The 25,187-nt window shown below is 41.7% G+C and overlaps 1 protein-coding gene across 3 annotated transcripts; it reads left to right on the forward strand.

The window, feature by feature from the left end:
• Positions 1 to 24,680, forward strand: cabp2a (calcium binding protein 2a). Of its 3 annotated transcripts, none has more exons than XM_054779109.1 (7): positions 1 to 544; positions 676 to 858; positions 15,892 to 15,922; positions 18,362 to 18,496; positions 20,839 to 20,948; positions 21,037 to 21,184; positions 22,220 to 24,679. In XM_054779109.1, exons 1-7 carry the CDS (start codon positions 485 to 487, stop codon positions 22,243 to 22,245), a joined length of 693 nt encoding a protein of 230 aa, XP_054635084.1. In that variant the 5' UTR covers positions 1 to 484; the 3' UTR covers positions 22,246 to 24,679. The 3 variants fall into 3 exon arrangements, with proteins under 3 accessions (XP_054635084.1, XP_054635083.1, XP_054635085.1); XM_054779108.1 differs by lacking the exons at positions 1 to 544; positions 676 to 858 and adding exons at positions 1,440 to 8,884; positions 11,104 to 11,325 and having other exon boundaries at positions 22,220 to 24,680; XM_054779110.1 differs by lacking the exons at positions 1 to 544; positions 676 to 858 and adding an exon at positions 1,446 to 8,884.
• The last annotated feature ends 507 nt before the right edge of the window (positions 24,681 to 25,187 follow it).

Consider the following 25,187-nt stretch of genomic DNA (forward strand, 5'->3'; position numbering starts at 1 on the left):
TGTGTCCAAAATAGACATTTTTATGAGCGGATCAATCACCATTTGCTAAAAGCGGGGATCTATTGTATTGACTGATGTACAGTATAGATTCAAGGTAGCAGCTCCGAGAGAGAGAGAGAGAGAGAGACGGGATTATTGGAGATCGAACCAAAAATGCGCGTGTGCAATTCCTCTGACGCACTTCTTCTAAACGTTTGAATTGCGATGTGCTCTCATGGCAAACACGCATACTGTACATGCATTAGCTTGCCAAAGCAGGTAACCTCATGTGACGTGAGTGGAGAACGCTCGGGCTGACGTGATGATGAACACATGACGCGTGGAGCTGAGTGGATGAACGGGAGGCAGGGATAAGAGAAGGAGGAGCGACCACAGGAAGAGATGCGCCTCAGATTATCAAGCGGTGTCAGATGCTCCACAGGCAGATCAAACGGACCGCCTGGACAGAGCAGACGTCTCCGTGTGCGCACGTTGGGCTGCAAAGATGACCGACGTGAAGAGTGCGTCATCCGTGGACGTGCCCGAGGGGAAGCTAGTGAAGAAGGTCAGTCGCGCCATGACTCGGTCACCTGCAAGCTCCCGTTGTTTATCTCGTCTTCAGGCTTGCTGCGACATGTGTGATGCTGCGTCTGCAAGCGTCTGTGCGTGTTGCTTGAACCTGCCTTCACTCGACAGGGTTCCATCAAAAAGAAGATCGAGTCTCTGAGGCGTTGGAGTTCAGCGAGCATAAAGAGGCCTCCAAAGCCAAAGGCCAAAACCTTAAGCCTGTCCTCCCCCGTGGGGGACCCCGATGAGCTTTGGCTGCAGGAGGGAGACAGGAGGAAGCTGCGACCCATCGTAGATTCCGTGTTTGGTCAGGTAGGACTGAAGAACCGGGACGGGAAATGCAAAGTAAAGGTGGTCTTCGAGTTCCGAACCACTTCCGTTCTTAGACTGTGATGCAAGCGGGGTTTCAGCAGAGCTTCTACCTGAATGAACTCCTACATCGGGGGTGTCCAAAGTGCAAGAAATAATTAAATACAAGCAAAAACTGAAAAATCAGCAGTCATTTTACAAGAATAAACTCAAAATATTTAGAGAAAAAGATTATCTAATAAAAATCTTTTACGAGAATATTTGATTAAATATTTTATTTCTTTTTTTTATTTGCATGAAGTTGAAATATTCATGAAAAAAACTGTTATTTGTTTAAAAAGTTGTATTATGAGAAACAAAACAAATTAAAGTTGTCATTTATGGAATATCGGTGGGGGGAAAGTTAGGGGATAAAGTAAAAATTGAAGTACAATTACATTTACTTTTTCCAAATATTCCAACTTTCTTCTTAAATGTTCTTTTCATGCTATTATGAATGTTTTCCCATAATATTTGGACTTTATCCCTATAATGTTATAACTCCCCCCCCCCCCCCCCCCCCCCCCCGCCCAATATTCTAAAAATTCCAAATTTATTTTGGCTTTGTTTCTCATAATACAACTTCTTAAAAATTACCAATTTTTTCATTAATCTTTCAGCTTCATGCTAACAAAATCATGTTATTTTTCCTTCTAATATTACCACGTTATCCTCATAAAAACATTGAGTTGGAGTTTATTCTTGTAAAATTACAGCTGATTTTTACATTTTTTGAAAAAATGTACCGCGACCAATAAAAAAAGAGCAGCCCCCGGGCTGCAATTGGTCCCCGGGCCACACTTTGGACACCCCTGCTATACACAGTCTGTGGTAGCAGATGGTCCCTAAACAGGGCGCTGCATTGCATAACTCTACTATTCGATACCATTTATAGCTTTATAGAAAGTATGATGTCCATTTTCACTTTTATGGTGATGACTTTCCTTTTCTTTGGCGCACTGACGCTCAGGAGGAGCACCTGCGTGAATGTAGCGTTGTGTAACTTTGTCGTAGATTTTAAAGGAAAAGGAGTAAAAAGTGGCGCCTGGAGTCAAGTCTCTTTTTATGCTTGCTGACGTAGAAGATCCGTGGGAAAATGCGGTAGAGGAAACCGGGTTTGCCGACTGCCTGGGGGTCCGGCTGGAGCGCCGTCAGGCTGCGCGCTCTCGCATCCAAATTCTCCTTAAAGAAGGCGTCTGATCCTCTTAAATTTCACCAGTGATTTTGAAAAAATCAAATATGTTTTTTGTCTAATTGAAGGTGATTTTATGGTTCCCCTTTCATATCATATAGGCCAGGGGGTCACCAACGTGGTGCCGGTGGGCACCAGGGCGCCCCACACAAGGCGCCTGCATGCCTGATTTTCATTCAGGTTTTCAGCTGATGATCATTTTGTAAAAGTAGCTCTCACAAGAAAAAAGGTTGGTGACCCCGGATATAGGAAATAGTACATTTAAAAATGTACACTTCGGTATCAGCTGATTTCGCTCATAGATGATCGGTATCGGCTGCATAAAACCCTGATCGGAGCATCCCTAAATCGCATGTTAGCATTTTTGCTATTTTCAAATTGACATGGATGGTGTTGTCATGTTCAGTGTTAACATGCTAACAGTTAGTGTGTTAGCATTGCTATTATGCTAATGCTAATGTTAGCATCTTGGATGGTCTGTGGTCGCAGATGTCCCTCAGCAACATCAAACTGAGCCCCTAAACGGGACGCACCATTGCATAACTCTACTATTCAGTACCATTAATAGCTTCATAAAAAGTATCATGCAGTGCACGGCGGAATAGTCGTCTACAGTCAAGCATTTCTAGTCGTTCAAATGAGTCATCAATGCGCTCATCAACAGATGGAGCAGATGATGAGAAGATGGAGGAGGGGGATGCTGGGATGAGGGCCAGAGGGTGATTGATGTCATTGAGGAAGAAAGACAGAAGAGATTGATTGGGACTGAACAGGGATTAGCGGTTCAATGGGCGAGAATGCGAGACAGCAGGATGCACAGGATGGTGCAAGTTGAAGCATGGAGTCCATGGTGTAAGTCACCATGATATTGATTGTGATACATGGAGCACATAGTGCTTGATATCACAACACAGTCCATCTAGCCATGTATCAACAAAACATGGAATGTGGGCTCGTACTTTACTTTATTATTATTTACTAACAGCGTACTTTACTCATGTGGTTGTCTATTTGTAGTTGATCATATGCTTTTTCTTGTTTCCCAGTCAGTACAGATTGGTGTCCTATTGCATTGTTTTGGAGTAGGCTCGCTGCCTCTTGATAGTGGCGTGAGGCGCTGCGTCACTACGCCAGAAAAGTAGTTCTTCGTGTTATATGCTACAATAACACTGCCGCTGTAGCTTGGTTTATATACAGCTCAGTTCTGTAAATAGAACATTGTTGGTGTTTTGTGGAGTTTTTTTTGGGGGGGGGGGGTTATCGTCAAAATAGGTGGAATTGTTAGCTCCCACAAGCTAGCTGTTTTTGTCTCTTTAGAACACAGAGAAAAGGAAACCATATGTGTGCTCATGTTTTACTTCAGGATTGTGGCGGTTTTCCTTGAACTCACTCAACACCAAAGACATGTTTATAGGTTTTTGTAAACCCCAACGCCAGATCCCAACACAGTATGTTTCCTTGCACGAGAGGCAAAAAGAGGTGATGACGCAACTCCACACCAATGGATTTAACTTCAGAGCAATTTTAAACCATAAAAACGGCCACAAGGTGGCATAAGTGCATTTGATAAGAGCTCGGCAGAGACCATGTGCACGGAAAAACACACATGACAGCAAGGAGGAAGTGAGAGAGCGTGGAGGAGTGCGGCATGCAGAAGGTTACTCGTTCTGGGGAAATGCTAATGTATGCACACGCGCACACATCGCGCGCAGGCGTGCGCACACATGCACACACATAGTTCAGCTCCAAATGTGAAAATTGTAAATAATTCATGGTGTTCTATTTGTAAATAAAATGTTATTTTGATGTAAAACGACCCCTTTTTTGTGTTGTTTGTGTTGGAATAATCGTTTTGATATTTGAGCTGTCACAAAAGCAAAAAATATTTGTGTCAAAGTGAAAGTTACGCTTGAAATGTAATTTTTCACAAAAAGCTGGTTGTCTCGCTTTTCTAGTCAGGAACTGATATTTTCCTGAAACTTACATATGTTCTACTGCTGATACTAATGCTGCGGGCCAATAAAAAAATGGCCAGAAATAGCCCCGGGCCGGATGATATTGATATGTAGAAATATGTTGAACAATTAGGCTAAGAATGAGGATGGAACCAGCAACCATCAGGTTGGGAGACAACCACACGAGACATGTTGCCGTGTAGAATAAGTGGAATGTTACAATAATGGAAAATGTGTAAAAAAAATAAATAAATCACCTGTAGGTGGCACCGTTTGATTTGTCTATTTGTTATTAGCCGACTAGTTTGAAATGTCTGAAAGTAAACACAGCAACGGTTGTGTCCGATACCCTCGGATAGGAAGCAAGAACGCACAGTTTTATCCTGCGCTATTTGCAATGCTATATGCATTATCCTATTAGCGTAGAAAACATTTAATCCAGCGGATGTCCCCAACTGCAGAGAAAACGTAAATCCCACTTTTAGGTCACTTGGAAAATCATAAACAAAACGTAGGCAGGTGCAACAGGCATCAGCCTCCTTTCGGGAGTGAAATGAGAGCAGGGGATATGGGACAACTCGGTTAACCATATGTGCTTGCAGTCTGTACAATGATGTCAGATTAGTCAAAATCCTTTTTTTTCCCTATTTTTCTTTTTTTTTGGTACATTTTCCAGCAAATCTCCCCTCTGAGTTAATGTTTTAGGTCGACAATTGTTCCTACAGTTTAATAGCCACAGACATAGAAGCCATAGTCTTTGTCATGTACATGCTAAATGGGTTCAGGTCAGGGTTATTATCATCCGTTATCAGTCTCTCCATGATAGTGGCAACAACAAACACATGACAGTGTTTCCTACATGACTGCACCATCGGCCCACACCGGTGTGACTGTGAAGCCACGGCGGATATGGACAAAGAAAAGGGTATTTTCATTGGTAAATTTAGCTTTGAAGCCCTGGCAGATGGCTCTCGCAACAAGACAAAGATATTTGTATCCGCTGTCGCTTGGAGTTGAGTTGTCACAGAGAGATTTACGTCCCTACTTCTAATAAATAAAAAGTTATTTCTGATATCTTCAAACATTAAACATCATCTGACCTCCGACGTGAGATAATTCAGTATCATCCATAACATGGATGATAAAAAGAATTAAGCAGAGGATGTACTTTCCACTCCATTTTCCTCCGCTTATCCGGGTCCGGGTCGCAGGGTTAGCAGTCTCAGTAGGGAAGTCCAGACTTCCTGGTCCCCGGTCACCTCTTCCAGTTCCACCGGGAGGACACCAAGGCGTTCCCAGGTCAGCTGTGGGATATAATCCCTTCAGGGTGTCCTTGGTCTCTCCCCAGGGCCTTCTCCCAGCTGGGCATGCCCGGAATACCTCACCAGGGATGCATCCGGGAGGCATCTGGACTATATCCCAAGCCACCTCAACTGACTCCTCTACTCTGAGCCCCTCCGGGATGACCGAGTTCCTCACCCTCTCTCTTAGGGTGAGTCCAGCCTCTCATTTCAGCCGCTCGTATCCGCAATCTTGTTCTCTCAGTCACGAACCAAAGCTCATGACCACAGGTGAGGGTGGGAACATAGATCGACCGGTAAATTGAGAGCTTTGCCTTCCGGCTCAGCGCTCTCTTCACCTCCTCCATGAATCACCACCCTATCGTGGTGGAGGTGTTTGAGTGCCCGAGTGATCCTAGGAGCTATGTTGTCTGGGGGTATATGCCCTTGGTAGGTCCCAAGGCAAACGGGTCCTAGGTGACGGGCCAGTGATTCAGAAGACCATATGAACAAACACAAGAGGAGGGACCGCACCCCACCCGGACAAGGGATACCGGGGCCTCACCCTGGAGCAGGGACCGGGCGAGGGGATCGCAGCCTGGTGGTCGGCCCTTCACCCGTGGGGCCCTGGCCGGGCCCAGCCCGAAGAAGCCACACGGGATCTACCTCCCGTAGACCCACCACCTGTGGGGGCAAGCATAAGGGTCCGGTGCGATGTGTTTTGGGTGGCGGTCGAGGGGGGACGGGTGCCTGGACGACCTGGACTTCAGCTGACAAATCTGGTTCTTGGGTTTAAATAAAACTTTGCTCATATCTGACCCCTCTATGTCGGTCCACTTTACCTCAACCCGGCCATGACTCCTGTATGACGGTGTATCTTTTTTAGCTTAGCATTCTAAGGCAGCTGCACGGGAGATTATCTCACGTCAGAGGTCAGAAGATGTTTGATGTACATGGACGATACTGAATGTAAAGAAGAAGAATTAAGGACAAGATGTACTATTTTCTCTAATTCAGTTTAGTGACATTGTTACAATGTGTGTAGGTTTGACTAATCGGAAAACGAGTGTAACCATCTAAATGTTTTTGTTTCTATGCGTGCACATGCCAGCCCAGCAACCAGACCGACACAAGCGTGATTCTTTTGCAATCAATCCATCCATTTTCTGATGACCCGTGCTTGCTGTTGTCCAGGGATTGTTGTGTTCTTTTCTGGATTTTCTCAGCTCAAAGCATCAAAAGAGAATGTGTTCTATTCATTTGGATGGGTTTTTGCAAAGCGAGAGTCCTCCTAAATCATAGATTCAATCTAAACCACATGTGCATGTGTGTGAGTGTGTAACAAGAAGCAATGCAGGGGGAAAACTCCATTCCACGGCATTTGGTAATCTGGATCAGCGAACTAAGACCCATAATATTATGTAACTGAGACAATGTTGAGTGTTTGTTGTCATTGTTCTTGTTCTATATATTGTATCTGTAAAATGCATCTGAATGGTGAGGAGAATCTTGTTTGAGGAGTGAAAATGTATTTATTTCAGTGTTTTCTAGCCTTTCAGCAGCGTGCCGCTTCTGTTGAAGCTGTTTTTTGGCGACCTCTACTGATGGCTACTTAGTATTGCATCCGTAAAGAGATTTCCCACAAAAATGAGATTTGCTACACCCTGGTGGTGATGTTTTGACAATGCAACATGGGCATGCCAAAGGCGTCTAAACCTTTGACATTTTTTTTTTTACTGAAAAATCAAAGCAAGGGAGGTCTACTTTGATATTTCTACACACTTTAATTCTAATATAATAATAATATAGTATAATAATTATTTTATTTTTTTATTTTATAAAAAAAAAAAACTATTTTGTAATGTCCAATGTTTGGTGACGGGTCTTTTTTGACTGATTTTTCCAGAAACACAGGATATTGTGTTCTATGGCTACCTGTGTATAAACATGGAACCTACCAAAAGAAAGATCAGGCTCTCATCTTTCATCAGAAAGAAATAGTTTGTTTCTACCTTTTTGCATTCTTTAGTAATCAGCAGTGGTAAGTTTCAGGAAAATATCAGGTCCAAGAAAAAAAAGGGGGACTGCACTCGGCACCAGTAACAACCTTCATTTGGGTCGAGGATGGCCCCGTCCGTATCTTGACGCGTCAGTTGGATCCTCCTGAAATGGTTTTTGGGTCCACCGCTCCCCATTTGTAATGTTTTTTTTTTTCAAATAGTATTCTTTAATTTTCTTAATATTATGACTTTATTTATGACTTTATTCTGATAATTTCCCCCAAATTTCTGCAGTAGTGACAGGCACAGGTGATCGATCAGCTTTTGTGATCGTCATTAAAAAGCAAGTATCGGCACATGCCGATACTTGTGACTTTTCACGGAAATCGGCCGATGCTGATCGGTGGCCGATCGATCGGCACACACCTAATCAATCCGCTGATTGTTTTTCTTTGCATTTGTGTGTATTTAGACCACATATACACGCATAATCAAGATTGTGATGTTCGGAATGTCCGCAAATTAATCTCGTGGTTCTAGAGGAAATGAGGAAGTGTCGTTCGGAGGAGGACCAGAGACGTGTTTGTGAGTTGGAGATGCATATGTGGGGTTGGAGATGCACTGCTGCTGATGTGTTCAGGTCAGGTCAAGTTATCAAAGAGCGTCAGGCTCTGTGTGACTCTGTGAGGACCTGTGCCTCCGGCTTGCCATGACTCCCTGTGTTCATTTAACATAATTTATTAAATAAATTAGCTACCGCCGTTAATGTGCTATATTTGACAGCCCTAATTAATATCCATGAATGGTTAAGGAAGTTCCCAATAGATTTCCCTTCCACAGCCTCTGAATGTCACATTTTCATGCCTCTAAAGGCCCGAGGAACCCAATTCAAGCCTTTACTCTCATGTCCAACATAACTCGTCCCTCTAATCTGAAATGCGGGGGATTAAACAGACAGCCAACTCCCCATCCATAATTCTGTCCGTCCCCCACCCCCCCCACCCCCAACCTCCCCCCGCCCCCTCCCTCATGCAGAGTAGTGCCAGACTCGTCATTTTGAGACCATAAACATGATGTTCGAGGGGCCGAGAGAGAAGGTGGGTGGGGTGGATTAGATTAAGTTGGTCCAAATTCAAGGGATCACCCGCGGGAGGCTGGGGTGACAGATCAAAAAATGTGTGTTGGTGTGAGCGAGAGAGAGAGAGAGAGAGAGAGAGAGAGAGAGAGAGAGAGAGACAGAAAATGTTCATGGTCATGCAATCAGAAATGCAGGTTGTTTCGGCTGCTGGTCATAATATTACCCTTAATTCTCCGTACACCAGCCTCCAATAAGCCACTGGGGTTCGGGATCGGCCGCGGCACCATTCAGCCACCTTGGCTTTTTCTGGAGCAACTGCAGTTTGGATTCTAACTTGTCCACAAAGACACAGACTGCGTTCAAAGACATGCACGGGAAGTAGGACTTTGGACTTGAATGTGACGACTGAGCAGGTACAAACACGGAGAAAGGGGAGGGTGGTGATGGGAAACATCAACAAGACATCTGGGAAAAAAAGTAACAAGGTAAGAAAGCGTTTGACTTCTTTTAGCTGGGAAAAATACTTCAGAAGATACGTTATTCCCTCAATTTAGTAATGACTGACATTCAAATATACAGTAGATCCCTGCTTTCCGTAGGGGTTGCTTACGGGACCAAGAGCCAATACGCCCATAACAATGCCTATCTCCACCCCCCCAAACCCTTTTGCCAGCTTGACGTTCTCCTCCAACTTCGGATTTGCAATAAAAGTTGTAATCATTAGATTACATTCAACTCCAGAACCCTGCCCTTCTCTCTTCTATTGCCGTTGTTCGCTCACAACACAATCCAGGTTGAAGCCCTAAATATGCCTCAGACACATTTAAAGTGTAAAATGTACCGCTACTCGCCACTGATGAACGATAATCTAAGATGACCCATGAACAGGTGGACTCGGAGGTGTAGCCTTTAGCCTGGTCGTCAGGCTAGCTCTAGAAGCTAGAGAAGGTGATTCTCCAAGCCGCGTCTACGTAATCCACACCACTTGCCTGCTGTGATTCCACTAACCATTTACCAGAGGTGCGTGCAAGTCAGTGTTTTGCAAGTCTCAAGTGACTCTCAAGTCTTTAATCTCAAGTCTTGAGTCAAATCTCAAGGAAAGACGTGCACGTCCAAGTCAAGGCTCAACGTGCAAGTCCAATTCAAGTCTCAAGCGAAGACGTGGAAGTCCAAGTCATGTCTCAAGTCAAGACGTGCAAGTCCAAGTCATGGCTCAAGTAAAGACGTGCAAATCCAAGTCATGGCTCAAGTAAAGACGTGCAAGTCCAAGTCATGTCTCAAGCAAAGACGTGCAAGTCCAAGTCATGTCTCAAGCAAAGACAAGCAAACCCAAGTCATGTTTCAAGTCAATATGTGGAAGTCCAAGTCATGTATCAAGCAAAGACGTGCAAGTCCAAGTCATGTCTCAAGTCAAGATGTGCAAGTCCAAGTCATGTCTCAAGCAAAGACGTGCAAGTCCAAGTCATGTCTCAAGCAAAGACGTGCAAATCCAAGTCATGTCTCAAGTCAAGACGTGCAAATCCAAGTCAAGTTGCAAGTAAACACATGCAAGTCCAAGTCAAGGCTCAAGTAAAGATGTGCAAGTCCAAGTCATGTTTCAAATCAAGACTTGCAAGTCCAAGTCAAGGCTCAAGTAAAGACGTGCAAGTCTAAGATGTGAAAGTCCAAGTCATGTCTCAAGCAAAGATGTGCAAGTCCAAGTCATGTCTCGCGTCAAGACTTGCAAGTCCAAGTCACGTTGCAAGTAAACACGTGCAAGTCCAAGTCAAGGCTCAAGTAAAGACGTGCAAGTCTAAGATGTGAAAGTCCAAGTCATGTCTCAAGCAAAGATGTGCAAGTCCAAGTCATGTCTCGCGTCAAGACTTGCAAGTCCAAGTCACGTTGCAAGTAAACACGTGCAAGTCCAAGTCAAGGCTCAAGTAAAGATGTGCAAGTCTAAGACGTGCAAGTCTAAGGCGTGCAAGTCCAAGTCAAGGCTCAAGTAAAGACGTGCAGGTCCAAGTCATGTCTCAAGACAAGACATGTCGAGTCAAGTCAGAAGTCACAGGCTTGAGGTTTTCACGTCCTTAACACTGTTTAGTGTTACTAGGCGTGTCACGAGACTCAGTTCTCGAGACGAGACGATAAACAAGATTGGGTCTTCGAGAATGAGACAAGATACAAAAATACAATGAAAAAAATAATGAAAACATATATGACAATATATTGCAGTCTATTCATTGAAGTTCTACTACATTACCTTGCATTGATCCTCACCAGGCTCCTCTCTTCTGCACTCTGTGTGTATGCTAGCGGCCCCGCCTCCCCCCAGCCAGACAAAGAGACCGTATGACTGACGAAAGGGCTCACTCTGTTCATGTCGTTGTTCTATGGAACAAACGCGCCAAGGTGCTGAAACCAATGCACAGAGTGAACTCTCTTCCTGCCTGACATGTCAATACATTGAGGCTGGCAAAGTTATCCAGTTCATTTTCATTTATTGTGTGATTAATTGGCTTATTATCATCATGCTGAATGAGAGGTGTTTGCTGCGGGAAAAGCGGGGATCCACTGTATACATTTCCGACTCTTTCGGACTTCTGCATATCAGATGCGACACATACTTTTACTGCAATATGCATAGCTGTAAATCCCAAGTAAATCATAGCAATCAACCTGCTCTACGACCGCCTTGAGCTCTTTTAATTGGTTCCCCTCTTCCAAGGGGGCGTCGCCTGTTGACAGCAGCGGGGCCCCGCTGGCTGCGGCCATGCTTGGGGACCCTAAAGACGCAGGTGAGGTAGACACCGAAGAAGACGAAGACAGAGGAAGCGAGCCGGAGTTCGACGAGCCGCTGTGCGCTCTGGTTAAGAACTGCAACATGCTGCACAACATTGTGGGGCCTGCTTGTATCTTCCTCAAGCAAGGCTTTGCACAGAGCCAGCTCGTATGTATGACTGCCCGCATACACGCACACGAAATAGAAAGACACCCCTCTTCCTCTGCAGTGGAGTGATTTTGGGAATCACGTGAATAACCTGCTATCTGCGCCATATACGATTTCATGAAAAGCTCATAAAGGGCTGTTTGCAGAGTAATGGGTCAAGGTGGGTGATCCTACACGTTTTGGTATCAATCTGATATTATACCCATTACTGCAACAATTAATTGATTATTTTCCCATATGTCCACTAACTGTTTATGTTTGATTCATATTGATTTGTTCCGTCTAGGGCAGGGGTGTTTTTTTTGTATCGGTTCACAGCACATTCTAAAAGTATAATTTAGCAAGAAAATAAATAAACACAGACCAACAGCAAACATGAAAAAATCTGTAGTAATTTTACAAGAATAAAGTCAATTATTCCGATTTTTTAAACGTTGGAATCTAACGAGAAAAACTCGTAATTTTACGAGAATAACGTCGTAATGTTATGAGGAAAGAGAACGTCATTTCAGTAACTGATGTCCTTCAACAATTGCTGTTTGAGACACGTACGTTCTCGCAGGCAATTTGTACGGTCTGTCAAACATTTGTAGCATTTCCCAAAATGTTGGCTTTTCAACCGTATTGAAAGATTGCCTTTCTTTTGCAATGTAGCGAGCGACACCGTCTGTGAGCGTGCACCATTTTGCGCTATTTCTATTTCGCCTCAATAAGCGGCGTTTCATCGGCAAAGAAATAGCGACTGCCGGGACGAAGGCTCTGCTGCACCTCCACACGGGCTGTGCCTTTTGTGCCTTCATTCATATTAGTGTTGGCTTGCTAACTTGTTAACTGCTATCACTCTGTCAGTGCATCCACTCACTAGTAGCCCCGCCTCCACAAAGAGGCTGAACGAGAGGAGGATTCACTCTGTCTGTTCATTTCACTATATGCCAATGCGCACCGACACATGCAGAGTAAACCCTCTCGTCATCCAGCCTGTGCGGTACAGAGACGATGAGACGGTCAATTTATCAGGGTGTTTTATTTTAATCGTTCCATTAATTGGTTTATGGATTATTGTGACAGGCCTGTGTGTGTTCATGTCCCACATAAGGATTGTGGATGATGGGCAAAATTTCCCGCCAAAAAGTACAGTTTTCCTTTAAGCCAGAACTGTAGATGGCTCGGTCGCCCAGAGTGGATTTATTACTTACTGTCGTATTGTTCATACTGTATATTACTAGTCAACATCTGAACTTTTTTTATGTTTTAATTTCAGGTGAAATAATATAACATGAAGTTTAATGATAGTAAAATGATTGACTTGGTGATGTATTCATCGAGAGCAGGTCTGCTTTTTGTGATGAATTTTTTTATGGAGGTGCTTTGCAGGTAGCCCAATTAACACCTTTGGCGGTCGACATATTAAGCCGAGCTCACAACCGGATGTACAATTTTTTTTGGCTGTGGTTTTTTTTGTTTTTGTTCATGGAGAACATAGTTGTGGTGACCATGAAGGTGTAAGATCTCCACATGCGTGGGAGATGTACGAAATATCTGAATGTGCGTTAGCCGCTCTAATTACGTACTGTATGTGCGGTGCACGTGTGGTGTGCTTTTCGTACGCCGGAGGAGCCCATACAACCGGTTGTGACCTCGGCTTCAAGGAATCTTTCAAGATGCCTCATCCTATATCTTTACATTTTGGCTGACAAAATTTGCTGTCATTTCGACCAAAACAAAATCAGTTTCGATGGTGTATGCCTTTTTTAATGGCCTATGGGGAAGTTATGACCGAGTGCTGTGAACTCTGCTAAGCAACCGTGACGTGACTGGGAGGAATTATTCAAGCTAGTTTAGCTTCACTTCAATTGTGACATTTCCTAACGTCAAATTCACCCAGTTCACGTAGTTTATGTTAACTGACACTGTTTTTGCTTGAATGGAATCATTTTGCCCTTGCCTGTAAAGTTCTACAACATTTTTCATCTATTTATTCCTCGACTTCTTCTTATTCGGCCTCATTTGAACTCCTCACACATTGCTGAGCCGATTCAAACCAGTCCAACGTCAAAATGTTCAGCTCATTCAGGACAGTCTTTCGGGACTTTTCAAAATTCTCGCATTTACTGTAATTTTATATTTTCTGTGATAGTTTTCCAATGGAAAAATGAATGGGCAATTTATTCGCAAAATAATTCCACTTATTGTACAGGGTGACACGGCTCAGGTGGTAGATTGGTTGCTGGTTCGATCCTCGTGTAATCGTTCCTCATATTCGTACATTTCATCGACCATTCTCTATTTTTACATTTCAAATGCCGCATTTTTTTGCCCGCTCACTACCCCAGCATTTCTCAACCGCTTCAGACCCTCCCAACGTCAAAATGTTCAGCTCGTTCAGGACATGTAGGCTATTTATCAGGACTATTTATCAGAAAAAACTCCCACATTTTCCAGGAATCAATATATTCTGTGACATTTTTTGCCATAGAAAATGAACAAACAATTCGAATGTCGCCCACTATCGGTGGAAATTTGTTTGGCATTTCACACGACACGGGGGCGTGGCTCACGTCATTGAGTGGTCGTCTCCCGACGTGATGGTTGCTAGTTCGATCCTCAACAAGTTTCTAAGATGTTTTGGCATTCTGCATTTCGGTTCTACTCAAATTGCATCATTTTTTGTGTATATATGTTTCATTTCTTACATTCAGAGACGTTTTAGGCTGTACGGTATTAAATTATGTTTTACCCCACCGTTTTTGTGTTATTATGTTGATGTGTTGCAGTAAAGTTGTTTTTTTTGGATGAAACCACCCAAATATAGATAAGAAATAAGCATCTGTTCTTGAAAAGGGGTATTTATATTTGACAGCAAACGGTGCACAATGTACCTTGCATGTTGACAGTCGGGTTATTGTGGATTCGGATCAGGCTTGGGCCCCCTTGTGCCTGCTTGGGTTTTACTCTGAGTACTCTGGTTTTCCTCCCACAGTTCCAAACTTCTTGCATATTAGGTTAAGATTTGCCCGTAGGTGTAAATGTGAAGGGTAGTTCTGCATGACGGCATTTGTGGTATTATTGCATTGCGTTTATTTCAGCATGTGCAGGTATATTAATGTCGACGAAAATGCAGATAACAAAAACCAGTTTGGAATGAAAAAATGAAAAAGCGATAAGCCTTCGTGATTTGTAATACAATTTGCAAGCGTAATCCCCTTGTGTTGTCCCCTCAGCAACCTCTAATCCAACGCTGTATTATTTCTGCTGGTGATGTCACCGCCTCACTAAACATATCGTGGACAGACGTATCCGGGTCTCACCTCCGTATCAAACTTGAAAGTGTGTCTTGTATGTGCAGTGCAAAAAAACAAAGACTTTTTTCCTCCGCATGTGTGACTTGCTGTCTATGAAATTGTATTTTACTTATTCTATCATGTGAGCCTCGTGTGAATATTTGGGTGATTTAACTAAGCACTGCACATTTTGGTGACGTGCATAATCCAATACTGTGCATTTGGTGCTGATTACCATAATACACTGTACAGTGGTGTGAAAAGTGTTATTTTTTTGCATGTTTGTCACACATAAATGTTTCAGATCAACCAACAAATGTAAAAATTAGTCAATGACAACACAACTGAACACACAATGCAGTTTTTAAATGAGACTTTTTATTATTAAGGGAGAAAAAAAATTCAAACCTAGACGGGCCTTAGCAGCAACAACTGCAATCAAGCTTTTGTGATAACTTGCAATGAGTCTCTTACAGTGCTGTGGTGGAATTTTGGCCCACTCATCTTTGCAGAATTGTTGTCATTCAGCCCCATTGGAGGGTTTTTTGTTTTTCTTCATCCATTCAGAGGTGGATTTGCTGGTGTGTTTTGGATCATTGTCCTGCTGCAGAACCCAAGTTGGTTTCAGCTCAAGACCACCAACAGATTGCCGGACATTCTCCTTCAGGATTTTTTTGGTAGACAGCAGAATTCATGGTTGCATTTATCACAGCAAGTCTTCCAGGTCCTGAAGCAGCAAAACAGCCGCAGACCATCACACTACCACCACCATATTTTACTGTTGGTATGATGTTCACAGGGCCATGTAGGTTTTGATTTTTTTACTCCCTTAATAATAAAAACTTTCATTTAAAAACTGCATTTTGTGTTCAGTTGTGTTGTCATAGACTAATATTTAAATTCGTTTGAAGGTATGAAACATTTAAGTGTGACAAACATGCAAAAAAAAAAGAAATCAGGAAGGGGGCAATCACTTTTCACATGACTGTATACTCTATGTACAGTAGAGCCCCACTTCTCACGTAAAAATCGTAAAAATCTGCGAATAATTGAGATATATATTATATTACTGTATAAGCCGCAAGGCATGCTGGGTAGTTTTATGTTAGCGAAGAGTGCATGTGGGCTTCACAGCATGCAAATCCACTGGATCCACTGTACTGTATGTACAGTATAGCAATCGATAGAATGCTGAAAACAATGGTGTCCGTGTCGTATGTCTGTGTTCTAACCTGACTCTCCGTATCTTTTCTTCCATTGCTCGAACACAATCTACACCCTGCAGGACCGAGACCTGCGGCCTGAAGAGATGGAAGGTATGGGGGTTGCTTGAAGGCACTACGTTTTACTTGCTATGAGACACAAAAGCGAGTGAAACCTATACATTAGTTTCTCCGACCCTGCCGCAGCTTAATAAAACTACTGTGCTCTTTACCTTGGAGACACGCATCTATACGGTACCTTTTTTCGATCTAAGCCAGTTTTCACTTTTGACAGCCTCTGCGTTTGAATCCGAAAAGTCTGTTTGTCGCACGTCGCTTTTGTTTTTAAAAAGAGTCTCTCGATTGGTCGGATTAATCGCTAAATATAGATTTAATGTCGCCAATTTGGCAACACTGACCCTTCCTGCTACATCTTCTTATTCTCTGGCAGACCAGGAGCGTCTGAGGTGTGTTAACAAGCGGAGTCCCATTATAATGACTTTATGAGTGACAAATCTGTAATAATTAGGGCTGTCAAATGATGAAGAAATTTAATCACAGTTTTCACAATTAATTAATCATGATTAATCACCCTTTGCAACATTGGTGAAATGAGTTTTTAACAGTATTTTATGATCTAACAGCTAAATTACAGTACATCATTTTATATGTTTGCACTGACAATTGAAATCATGCTAAAAGATACAGGTCTGAAAATCTATTTGCCTAACACTACAGTCATCCCTCGTTTATTGCAGTTAATTGGTTGTAGACCCTACTGTGTTCAAGAAAGTTCCGCGATATAGGATTCAATGTTAATAAATGGAGTATTTTTCGTAGTTACGGCATAGATAACCTGTTTATTACTATGTAAATACTGTTTTTAACATTATTGGAGCCCTGTAGACATGAAATAACATCACCATAAGCACCTTTACACTCCTATCATTCATTCAACTCTTACGCTGCAGGGACTCAAGACGGCCGCTAGCTAGCGAGCTAACCAGTTAGCCTCAAATTTATTTCTTCTAAACTTAAGAAGCCAAAAACTTACCACTTCCACACGGAATGGGAGGACGAGAACCTTTTTGGCTCAATAATATCGGACATGGCATGGCTGACTCTGTAATGTTTTGTGTCGTTACTGCCGCCTAGTGACCAGAATACTACATATTACTTCTATTAAATATGTTTTGACTAAATATAGACCATAGTCTGCCACGAAACAGCCATGAATGAATGAATTAATTAATTAATATTACCGTATCATACCTTATCATTTCATTATGTATTTTAAACTAGCAAAGAGTACATTTGGAATACAAAAAGTGAAAAACATGTATTGCAATTGATGAAACGGGTGGGGGGGGGGGGGGGGGGTAGGATTAAATAAGCTTTGCTTCTTCCTCCTCCTTTTTGGACGTGTAGTACTGTGAATTGTACTATGTTATGTATTCCAATGTAGCTTGTATGCATGTTTAAACAATTACCATTACAACAATTACCATTATCATGTCTGAAATATGCCCATTTTTGCTGTATTTTATTGAAAGAAAGATAAATGACAGGGCAGGATTATAAATACATATATTTCTATGTATGCAAATTAACTTAAAATGTTAATCAAGTTAAGAGATGGCACATCTGTCTGAAAATCTATTTACCTAACACTTGTTTCTTTAATAGCAGAACATTTGAATCTGACTTTTAACTGTGTTATTATGAGCAATGAGGAGTTGCGTTCAAACACCCCACGTCAGTTAAGATGCCTCACATGTTTTGAGTGGATTTTCTGTGATTTCCGAGCACAATTAAATGCAGCAAATTGTACTTCCTCATTAAAAGTTACAAAGTGAGTGATAAGAATATCCGCTTATTGATTTTCATTGTATTTCTGTTGATTTAGACCACCCATACGCGCATAATGGAGATGTTATTGTGATGTTCGGCGTGTCCTTGAACGCATCTCGCTTTCTGTCTCGTGAGGATGAGGAAGTGTTGCAATGAATAGACTAGAGACGTGTTTGTTTGGAGTTGGAGACACCTACAGCTTGTGGTGTTGGAATTGCTCTGCTGTTGATGTGTTCAGGTAAGAATAAAGTTATAAAAGAGCGTCAGACACTGTGCGACTCAGCCGGGGGCTATACTGTGCCGCCGTCTGTTGTCATAGCAGAGCCGTGGCTTGCCATGATGAATGAGGGTTAATTATGCTAAAAAAAAACGTAATTAATGAAATATATTAGTTACCGCCGTTAACGCGCTTGTGACAGCCCTAATAAATAAATAAATAAATAAATATATGTATTTATATATATATATATATATATATATATATATATATATATAAAGGAAAAAAATATTAATATATACGTATGAAAAATATAAAATCAAAAAAATGATAGAAATAGTAATAACTTGAGCCTACATACTGTACTATTTGAGTCAAATTTGACCCGTTTTGACATTTGACAGCAGTAAAAATACCCTAGACGTCATTTTTTAAGGCTGACATTTTTTATTTTAACATCAGATTCATGCACGTTTCCCCGACAGAGCTGCGTGAGGCATTCAGGGAGTTTGACAAGGACAAGGATGGCTTCATCAGTTGCAAGGATCTTGGCGAGTGCATGAGGACGATGGGATACATGCCGACAGAGATGGAACTGATAGAGCTCAGCCAGCAGATCTGTAAGTCCCGTCATACAGCTCAGTGAAAAGCCAGAGAGGGAGAGAGAGATGGGATTCCAAAATCATCCAAAAATCCATTATCCCAACAGGATGCACAGAGGATAAAGTATATCATAGCAAGCTTTTACCGAGATGTTATTGCCGGTTCATTATCAGGTTGGTATAACTCCTCACAGTTCATAAAAGTCGTTTATATACCCGTTGCAGCATGACCTCACACTGCATACACGTTTTTAAACGGTGTTAATTGGTCAAGTAAAACCAGACTTATGATCAATAATATTCCCTTATTTTGTCGTTATGTGGTCGCACTGTTTTTCATTTGCATGCGCTTTGAGCACAGGAAGGCACCCGCTTTCAAAGCAAAAGGAAACGGGCAGTGAATCATGACACAGCTTTCCTGTGGGTGGAAAAGAGCTAGTCCGCAATCAGTCACGGGCTGTTTGGTTGCAGAGGGAGAGTGGGTTGGGTAAGCCAACACTGCCATCAAGTGGCCAGCATGTCTGACAATTCAGTGATGTCGCGGGGTGGGGTGGGATGGGGCGGGGGTGGGGGTGTGGGTGTCAGGTGGTCAAGCCGGAAAAAAGGGCACCCATCGCTAAAATTATTCATAAAATTATAGAATGATAAATGAGAATAAATGATTTGGCAAATTTGCCTGCACCTTTAATCACCGAGCGCTTCTATTGATGCTCATTGCATTTGGCTAAGCACCAACTTTCAAGCACCGGTTCAGTTTCATAACACAGCTCATGCATAGAAGAGATCCGTGTTGACAATTCAGCGGTGGCTGTATTTAACAAGCAAGGGTGCACATTTAAGTGTTTCTTGCATCAGGCATTTATTCGGTCATTAAATACAAGCCAAAGGTGAAGCACCCGCTGAGCAGGAGCGTGGAAGTGAGCCCCCACCTCTGATGCCATGCAATGCACATGTGAAAGCTGTAACTAAGAAGTTTTATACATATATATGTGACAAAAAACTGCATCTCAGTTTTGTGATATAAGTGAAAAGGCGTATTATTCCAAATATTTCAACATTCTACTTAAATAATTTACATACATTTTCTTCTTCTATTATATTTAGACTTTATTCCCACAATATTACAACTTTTTCCTCACCTAATTTTCTAAAATTTCCAACTTGATTTTGTTTTAATATTTCAACTTCATGCAACTAAAATTACATTATTTTTCTTCATAATATTCTGAATTTATTCTCGTAAAATTGCATTTTTTTTCTTGTTACAATATGACTTTTTTCTATTAATATTTTGATGTTGTTCACTTAAAATTACAGCTGTTATTTTTCCATTTCTGCATTTTTTTAAAATTTATTTTACTATCTACTATTTCTTTTTGTAAAGTTTCCTCTTGCAATTATGTTTTTATTTATTATTCCCATAATATTTTTACTTTATTCTTATAATATTACACATTTTTCCCCAACCTAATTTTCCAATTTGTTTTGTTTTGTTTGTTTGTTGATAATATTGCAACTTTTTTTTTTTTTTTTTTTTTTTCCACCTGTCCTGTCCAGCCTTTAAAGCAGATAGAATTGTAGATCTAAATGCCGTCAAGTGCTCAACAGATTTACTCTGCCAGGGAGAAGTGTGATATACACTTCCCCTGTCATACAAAATTTATATAATATTACATAATATTACAACTTTAAACAAAACAAAAAAAAAAACACATGTTATTCCTTAATACTTCAAGTTTATGCTACTAAAATGATGTTATTTTACCTCTGGATATTACGACGTTGTTCTCGTAAAATTAAGATTTGTTTTTGGTCAGATTACAACTTTTTTTTCTTAATATTTTGACTTTGTTCTTGTAAAATGACTGCTGATTTGACCATTTCTGCTGTCGTTGTTGTTTTATTGTTAAATGATCTATTTAGAATGTGACACAGGCCAACAAAAAAACGTCCGTGTGCCGCAAATGGCCCCTGGACTGCTCTTTGGAAATATATATATATATATATATATATATATATATATATATATGGACAATATAAATGGATATTGGTCAGTACAGTGGAGTTATTAAGGGCAAGTGTGTTTGCATGTACATCAATGAGGTGAGTTGGCACAGTGTCTGCGTGTGGATTATAGTGAATCAGTCCGGACCAAAGAAATCCAGGGCCAAATTTTTGTCCCTGTCCACCCCCGGCTCAGTGTGTTAATATCACGAAATGTAAAAAAAAAAAAAAAACTGACAAAAGATGCAAGATAAATCGTTTTTAAAGTAAAATATGATGGTAAACACAGAAGTAGGTAAAAATCCTACCCCGGACTACGAAGGGTTAATCATGAAATTGTGTTTCTTGCCCGGCAGGTGGCGGCAGAGTAGACTTTGAAGATTTTGTGGAGTTGATGGGTCCGAAGATGCTGGCTGAGACCGCAGACATGATCGGCGTCAAAGAGCTTCGGGATGCCTTTAAAGAGGTCCGCATTATCATCCCGTCATGATAGCTTCTGAGATGCTTTACCCGCCTTTTTCCCCCCTCGAATTCCTTGCTCCTCGTTTTGGTAGTTTGACTCAGACGGCGACGGTCAGATCAGTCTTGGGGAGCTCAGAGAAGCCATGAAGAAGTTGATGGGCGAGCAACTCAATCACCGTGAGATCGACGAGATCCTACGTGACGTCGACCTCAACGGGGACGGAGAGGTGGACTTTGAAGGTGAGTGGGTGGGTGGGGGGGGACCTAATTATAAACAATCAATAAATAAAAGATAACCCAACCCACAACATTAGTTACAGCTGCACACATATAAATATATCCACTGTTCCGCATTTAAACGCAAACAATACCCCGCCTCTCGCCCGAAGTCTGCTGGGATAGGCTCCAGCATACCCCCGCAACCCTAGAGGACAAGCGGCGTAGAAAATGCATGGAGGGATGCTTTTAAACGGATCATTTAATCCAATTTTGACTGATACTGACCCGACGTCTTTTCAAGATGACCACTGAAAGCGTTGGGCGTTACGTCCTGTCTGACTGCACTGAACAAAAGTCTCCGAGTGGTAGCTTCCAACATCAATTAAAAGCACAAAATGAACACAGACTCACCATTGGCACGAGCCTGGAGTTTGGTTTTCCAGGTTGAAGACGATCGCATCTTTGTTTGACGTGTGGGGGACAGACAGTGCGCTAGCATGAATGAACTTGGCACCCAACAAATACAAACACTAGCGCATACGAACAAACACATGATATCACGCATGTCACCAAAGCTCATCTTTATACATTTCACACCCGGCATCAGCATTTGGCAACAACAACGTGGCGAAAGAAGGACATGGAAAAATAACAGAAATAAAAATGTATTTGTGGCAGCATCGGAGAAAGTTCCTTTCGCTTTGTCTGGGAGCACACAACTATGGTGCGTTCAAGGACCGATAAGGTCAAGGATAAAGGCTCAGCAGAACATAATGGACCAAAACGACATAAACATGCAAAAATGATGGATGTTTCCGTCAGTTCTTTTTCCGACACCTTATGTGTTTTAACATAGAGATGACTGATTAACAACAATATAGCATAGCTAAGACAACAAATTTGCTAATGTAGGTTTAGCATTGTAGTTTGCAGTGGTGTCAAAGTAAAGAATACCATGAAACACAGCTGTGCTAATGTTGTGGTCAATGAGTGTACATTGTTGTATGTTGGTGTCCTACTACAGTCATCTATGATACGCATGCTTTCTTTTTGCAGAGTTTGTGCGGATGATGTCTCGCTAAACAAAACTGTCTTCGCCGCACTGAAAGGGGACGGCACACCATCTTCTTGTAATTCTGCTCCCTGTACGCACCTCCTTTTGTCCATCCTTCCATTCTGTACATGTGTTATTGTCCTGTGAATGTTAACTGTGCTCCTGTGGTAACATAAGATGGCAGGACGGAGCGAGGTCGGTGTTAGGATTTAGGGTTAGGGTTTCGCAGGGAGAGCGATGACTTTGAATGTCACATCACCAGCAGTACGATGCGTGAGGCATTGTACAGTTTGCACTATGCTGCTAACTCATACACGTGTAGTTATTTAAAACAGCATAATGTCAAACAGACCAAAAAACAAGGTAAGAGGTAAATTATCAGTGGTGTGTGGTGAGGTTCATGGCTAGTCAGGCACTGACTCCTTTGGAGTTTTTTTTTTTTTTACTTCTTAGTCCAATGTATTTATTTATTTTTATTAACTGATAAACATTTGTGGTCTTACCTTTTGTGTATATGAAGTACATCTGCTGATATACAGTATAACTCTACACCTTGGCAGTCAAATGTATTCATATTCAGCAGAGCATAAAAACATACTGAATGCATTTGACTTGCTGCTCTCCAGCTGGTGCTGTCAAAAAACAACAACAACAACAAAAAGTCTCTTCCTCTCTATGGAAGGACAGCAGTGACAAGCACCTTCCAGCTCACGCATGCCCCTTCCACTTCAGGACAAGGAGAGTACTGCAACGTCTCCACGTATGACATTTCTATGTGTTTTATTGTCCGATTAAGTCCAAGTCACACTAAGCGAGAATCAAGCAGAACCAGTCGGAATGAAACGGTTTCAAAATTTGTGCCACATTTTAAATTCGTAAAAATGCCGTTCGAATACTTAGATTACGTTTAAAACCTGTCTGGAATCATTCTTGCACATTCGACTCAAATGTAGTTGGAACGCAGTAGGACTACTAAGAATACTGTTAGAATGCAGTCAGAATATTTAGAAGGCACTTTGAACGCCGTACGAGTGCCGTTAAATTGCTGTCCAAAGTCTGGTCGGAAGTTGCTGCATCATCAGGAATAGGAGCCGCCTCGTCAGGGGCTTCTTGGGCGTCAGCACCTCTGCGTGGCAGTTGGCTGCGTTTTTTTTTCAAATGCAATCATAATGTTTGGAATGCTGTTGGAATACCGTAAGAATATTTAGAATGCAGTCAGAGTGCAGTTAAAATACCTTTCAAATGCCGTTTGATATTTTTTAACATTGAATCCACCTCAAAAGTTTTTTGCATGCACAAAACATTCATGCCGGCCACAATAATAGGCTCTAATACTTGGAATGCACTCAGAATGCAGTAAGAATTTTTAGAATGCACTTCAAATATGTGTTATATTATTGGCGGCATGCTGACAAACAGAAACTGTTGCGCCATCTTCCAACTCACACGGTAGGCTGGGCGTGCGCACTAAGCCGCAGCCTCGTCTTAGGTTTCTGTCCCGTGTTTGATCAGGAAATTCAGTGATTTTTACTTAAGAAAAAGTGAAAACAATTGGTATCATGCAGAAAATAAATATGCAGGATAACACAGTTCAATGGACAAATGTTAATATTTATTTTATGTTGTGATTTTTCCTTTTATTCATTTTTCATCATGACCGTCACCTGTCTCCCCTGACCACCTATTTCTGTAAATTATGTAGTTTGCAAAATACCTTTTTGGCACTAATAATTTAATAATAAAAAGCTCAAGCAGACTCTTGATCCTTGTTCACACAAATAAGAATAATAAAAAAAAAACCCTTCTCAATAAATGAGACATTTAAAATGACATTGTTAAGTATTGAATTACATATAAGCATAACATTATTATTATTATAACATTATTACCACTGAACACAGTCTCGAAATGCAATGCTGGAGCTGTAATTACAAATTTGACCCCAAAAATGATGAATACCAACGCCACAGAGGTGAAAATGTAGCGATATTTTGATCCCAGTGACTGTTTCATGCATTGTTGTTGGACGGCAATATTACCTCTGTGTTTTCCATCAAGTAGCCTTTGTTCACGGGCATTTTAAGACTGTCTCCAGTTCTACTGGCACATAGACATTGTGGTAGGACACAGCATAGTAAAATAAATGTGCTTTTCTATGCAAACTAAATAACACCAACGTGTTTCGGGGTGTCTTGAAGCCCTCCTTTCTACATCAGTGTAAATGCTACACTTCTGTAAATAAATGGAATACCTCTACTTTCCTTGGTCAGGTGGGGATGTACTCCGATGGTCTCAAATAAATATATTTGAACTGTTTCAGGACATAAATCTTCTATTTTTACATTTTGTGCATCAGCTTAGTATAATAGGCGTTGTAAATAAATATGAATACCATTAAAGCACTGTGCTGTCCAACTGACTCCTGTGGGATTCTTTAAAGAGGTTCCATCACTCATTTTCTTCGATGGTGACTCACCCTCGCCCATGTCCGTGAAAAGCTAAAAACATCATCATTTTGTCTTGGAACACATGGTGGCATCACAGGCGGTTCTGCTTGGTCACGGTCATCATCCCTCCACTGGATCAGTAGAACCACTGACATCGAAGGTCCTCTTATGGAATTTAAAGTGGCAATGACAACTTAGTTTCCTTCACCTTGATGAAAGAAATGCGGTTTACACCAGCACCACCGGCAGCAGAACAGCCCCAGGACATCATGCTACTACATCCATGCTTGACAGTTGCTGTCCAAACATACTTCTGGTCATTATGGCCAAATATCCCAATCTTTGCCTCGTTTGACTGGCAAACTTTTGTCCAGAAGACATCTGGCTTGTTGATACAGGCAGCTGCAGATTTTTGAGAAGGCGCTTCTTTCTTACTTATTCTATTGGGGACTGCAGTTTCCTGTTCATGGCAGGCTTGAGCCTTGGTGTTTCCTCGGTTGTTCTGAATAACCAAATTCTTGTC

Source organism: Dunckerocampus dactyliophorus, chromosome 6 (genome assembly GCF_027744805.1).
Source record: "Dunckerocampus dactyliophorus isolate RoL2022-P2 chromosome 6, RoL_Ddac_1.1, whole genome shotgun sequence".
Taxonomy (NCBI): domain Eukaryota; kingdom Metazoa; phylum Chordata; class Actinopteri; order Syngnathiformes; family Syngnathidae; genus Dunckerocampus; species Dunckerocampus dactyliophorus.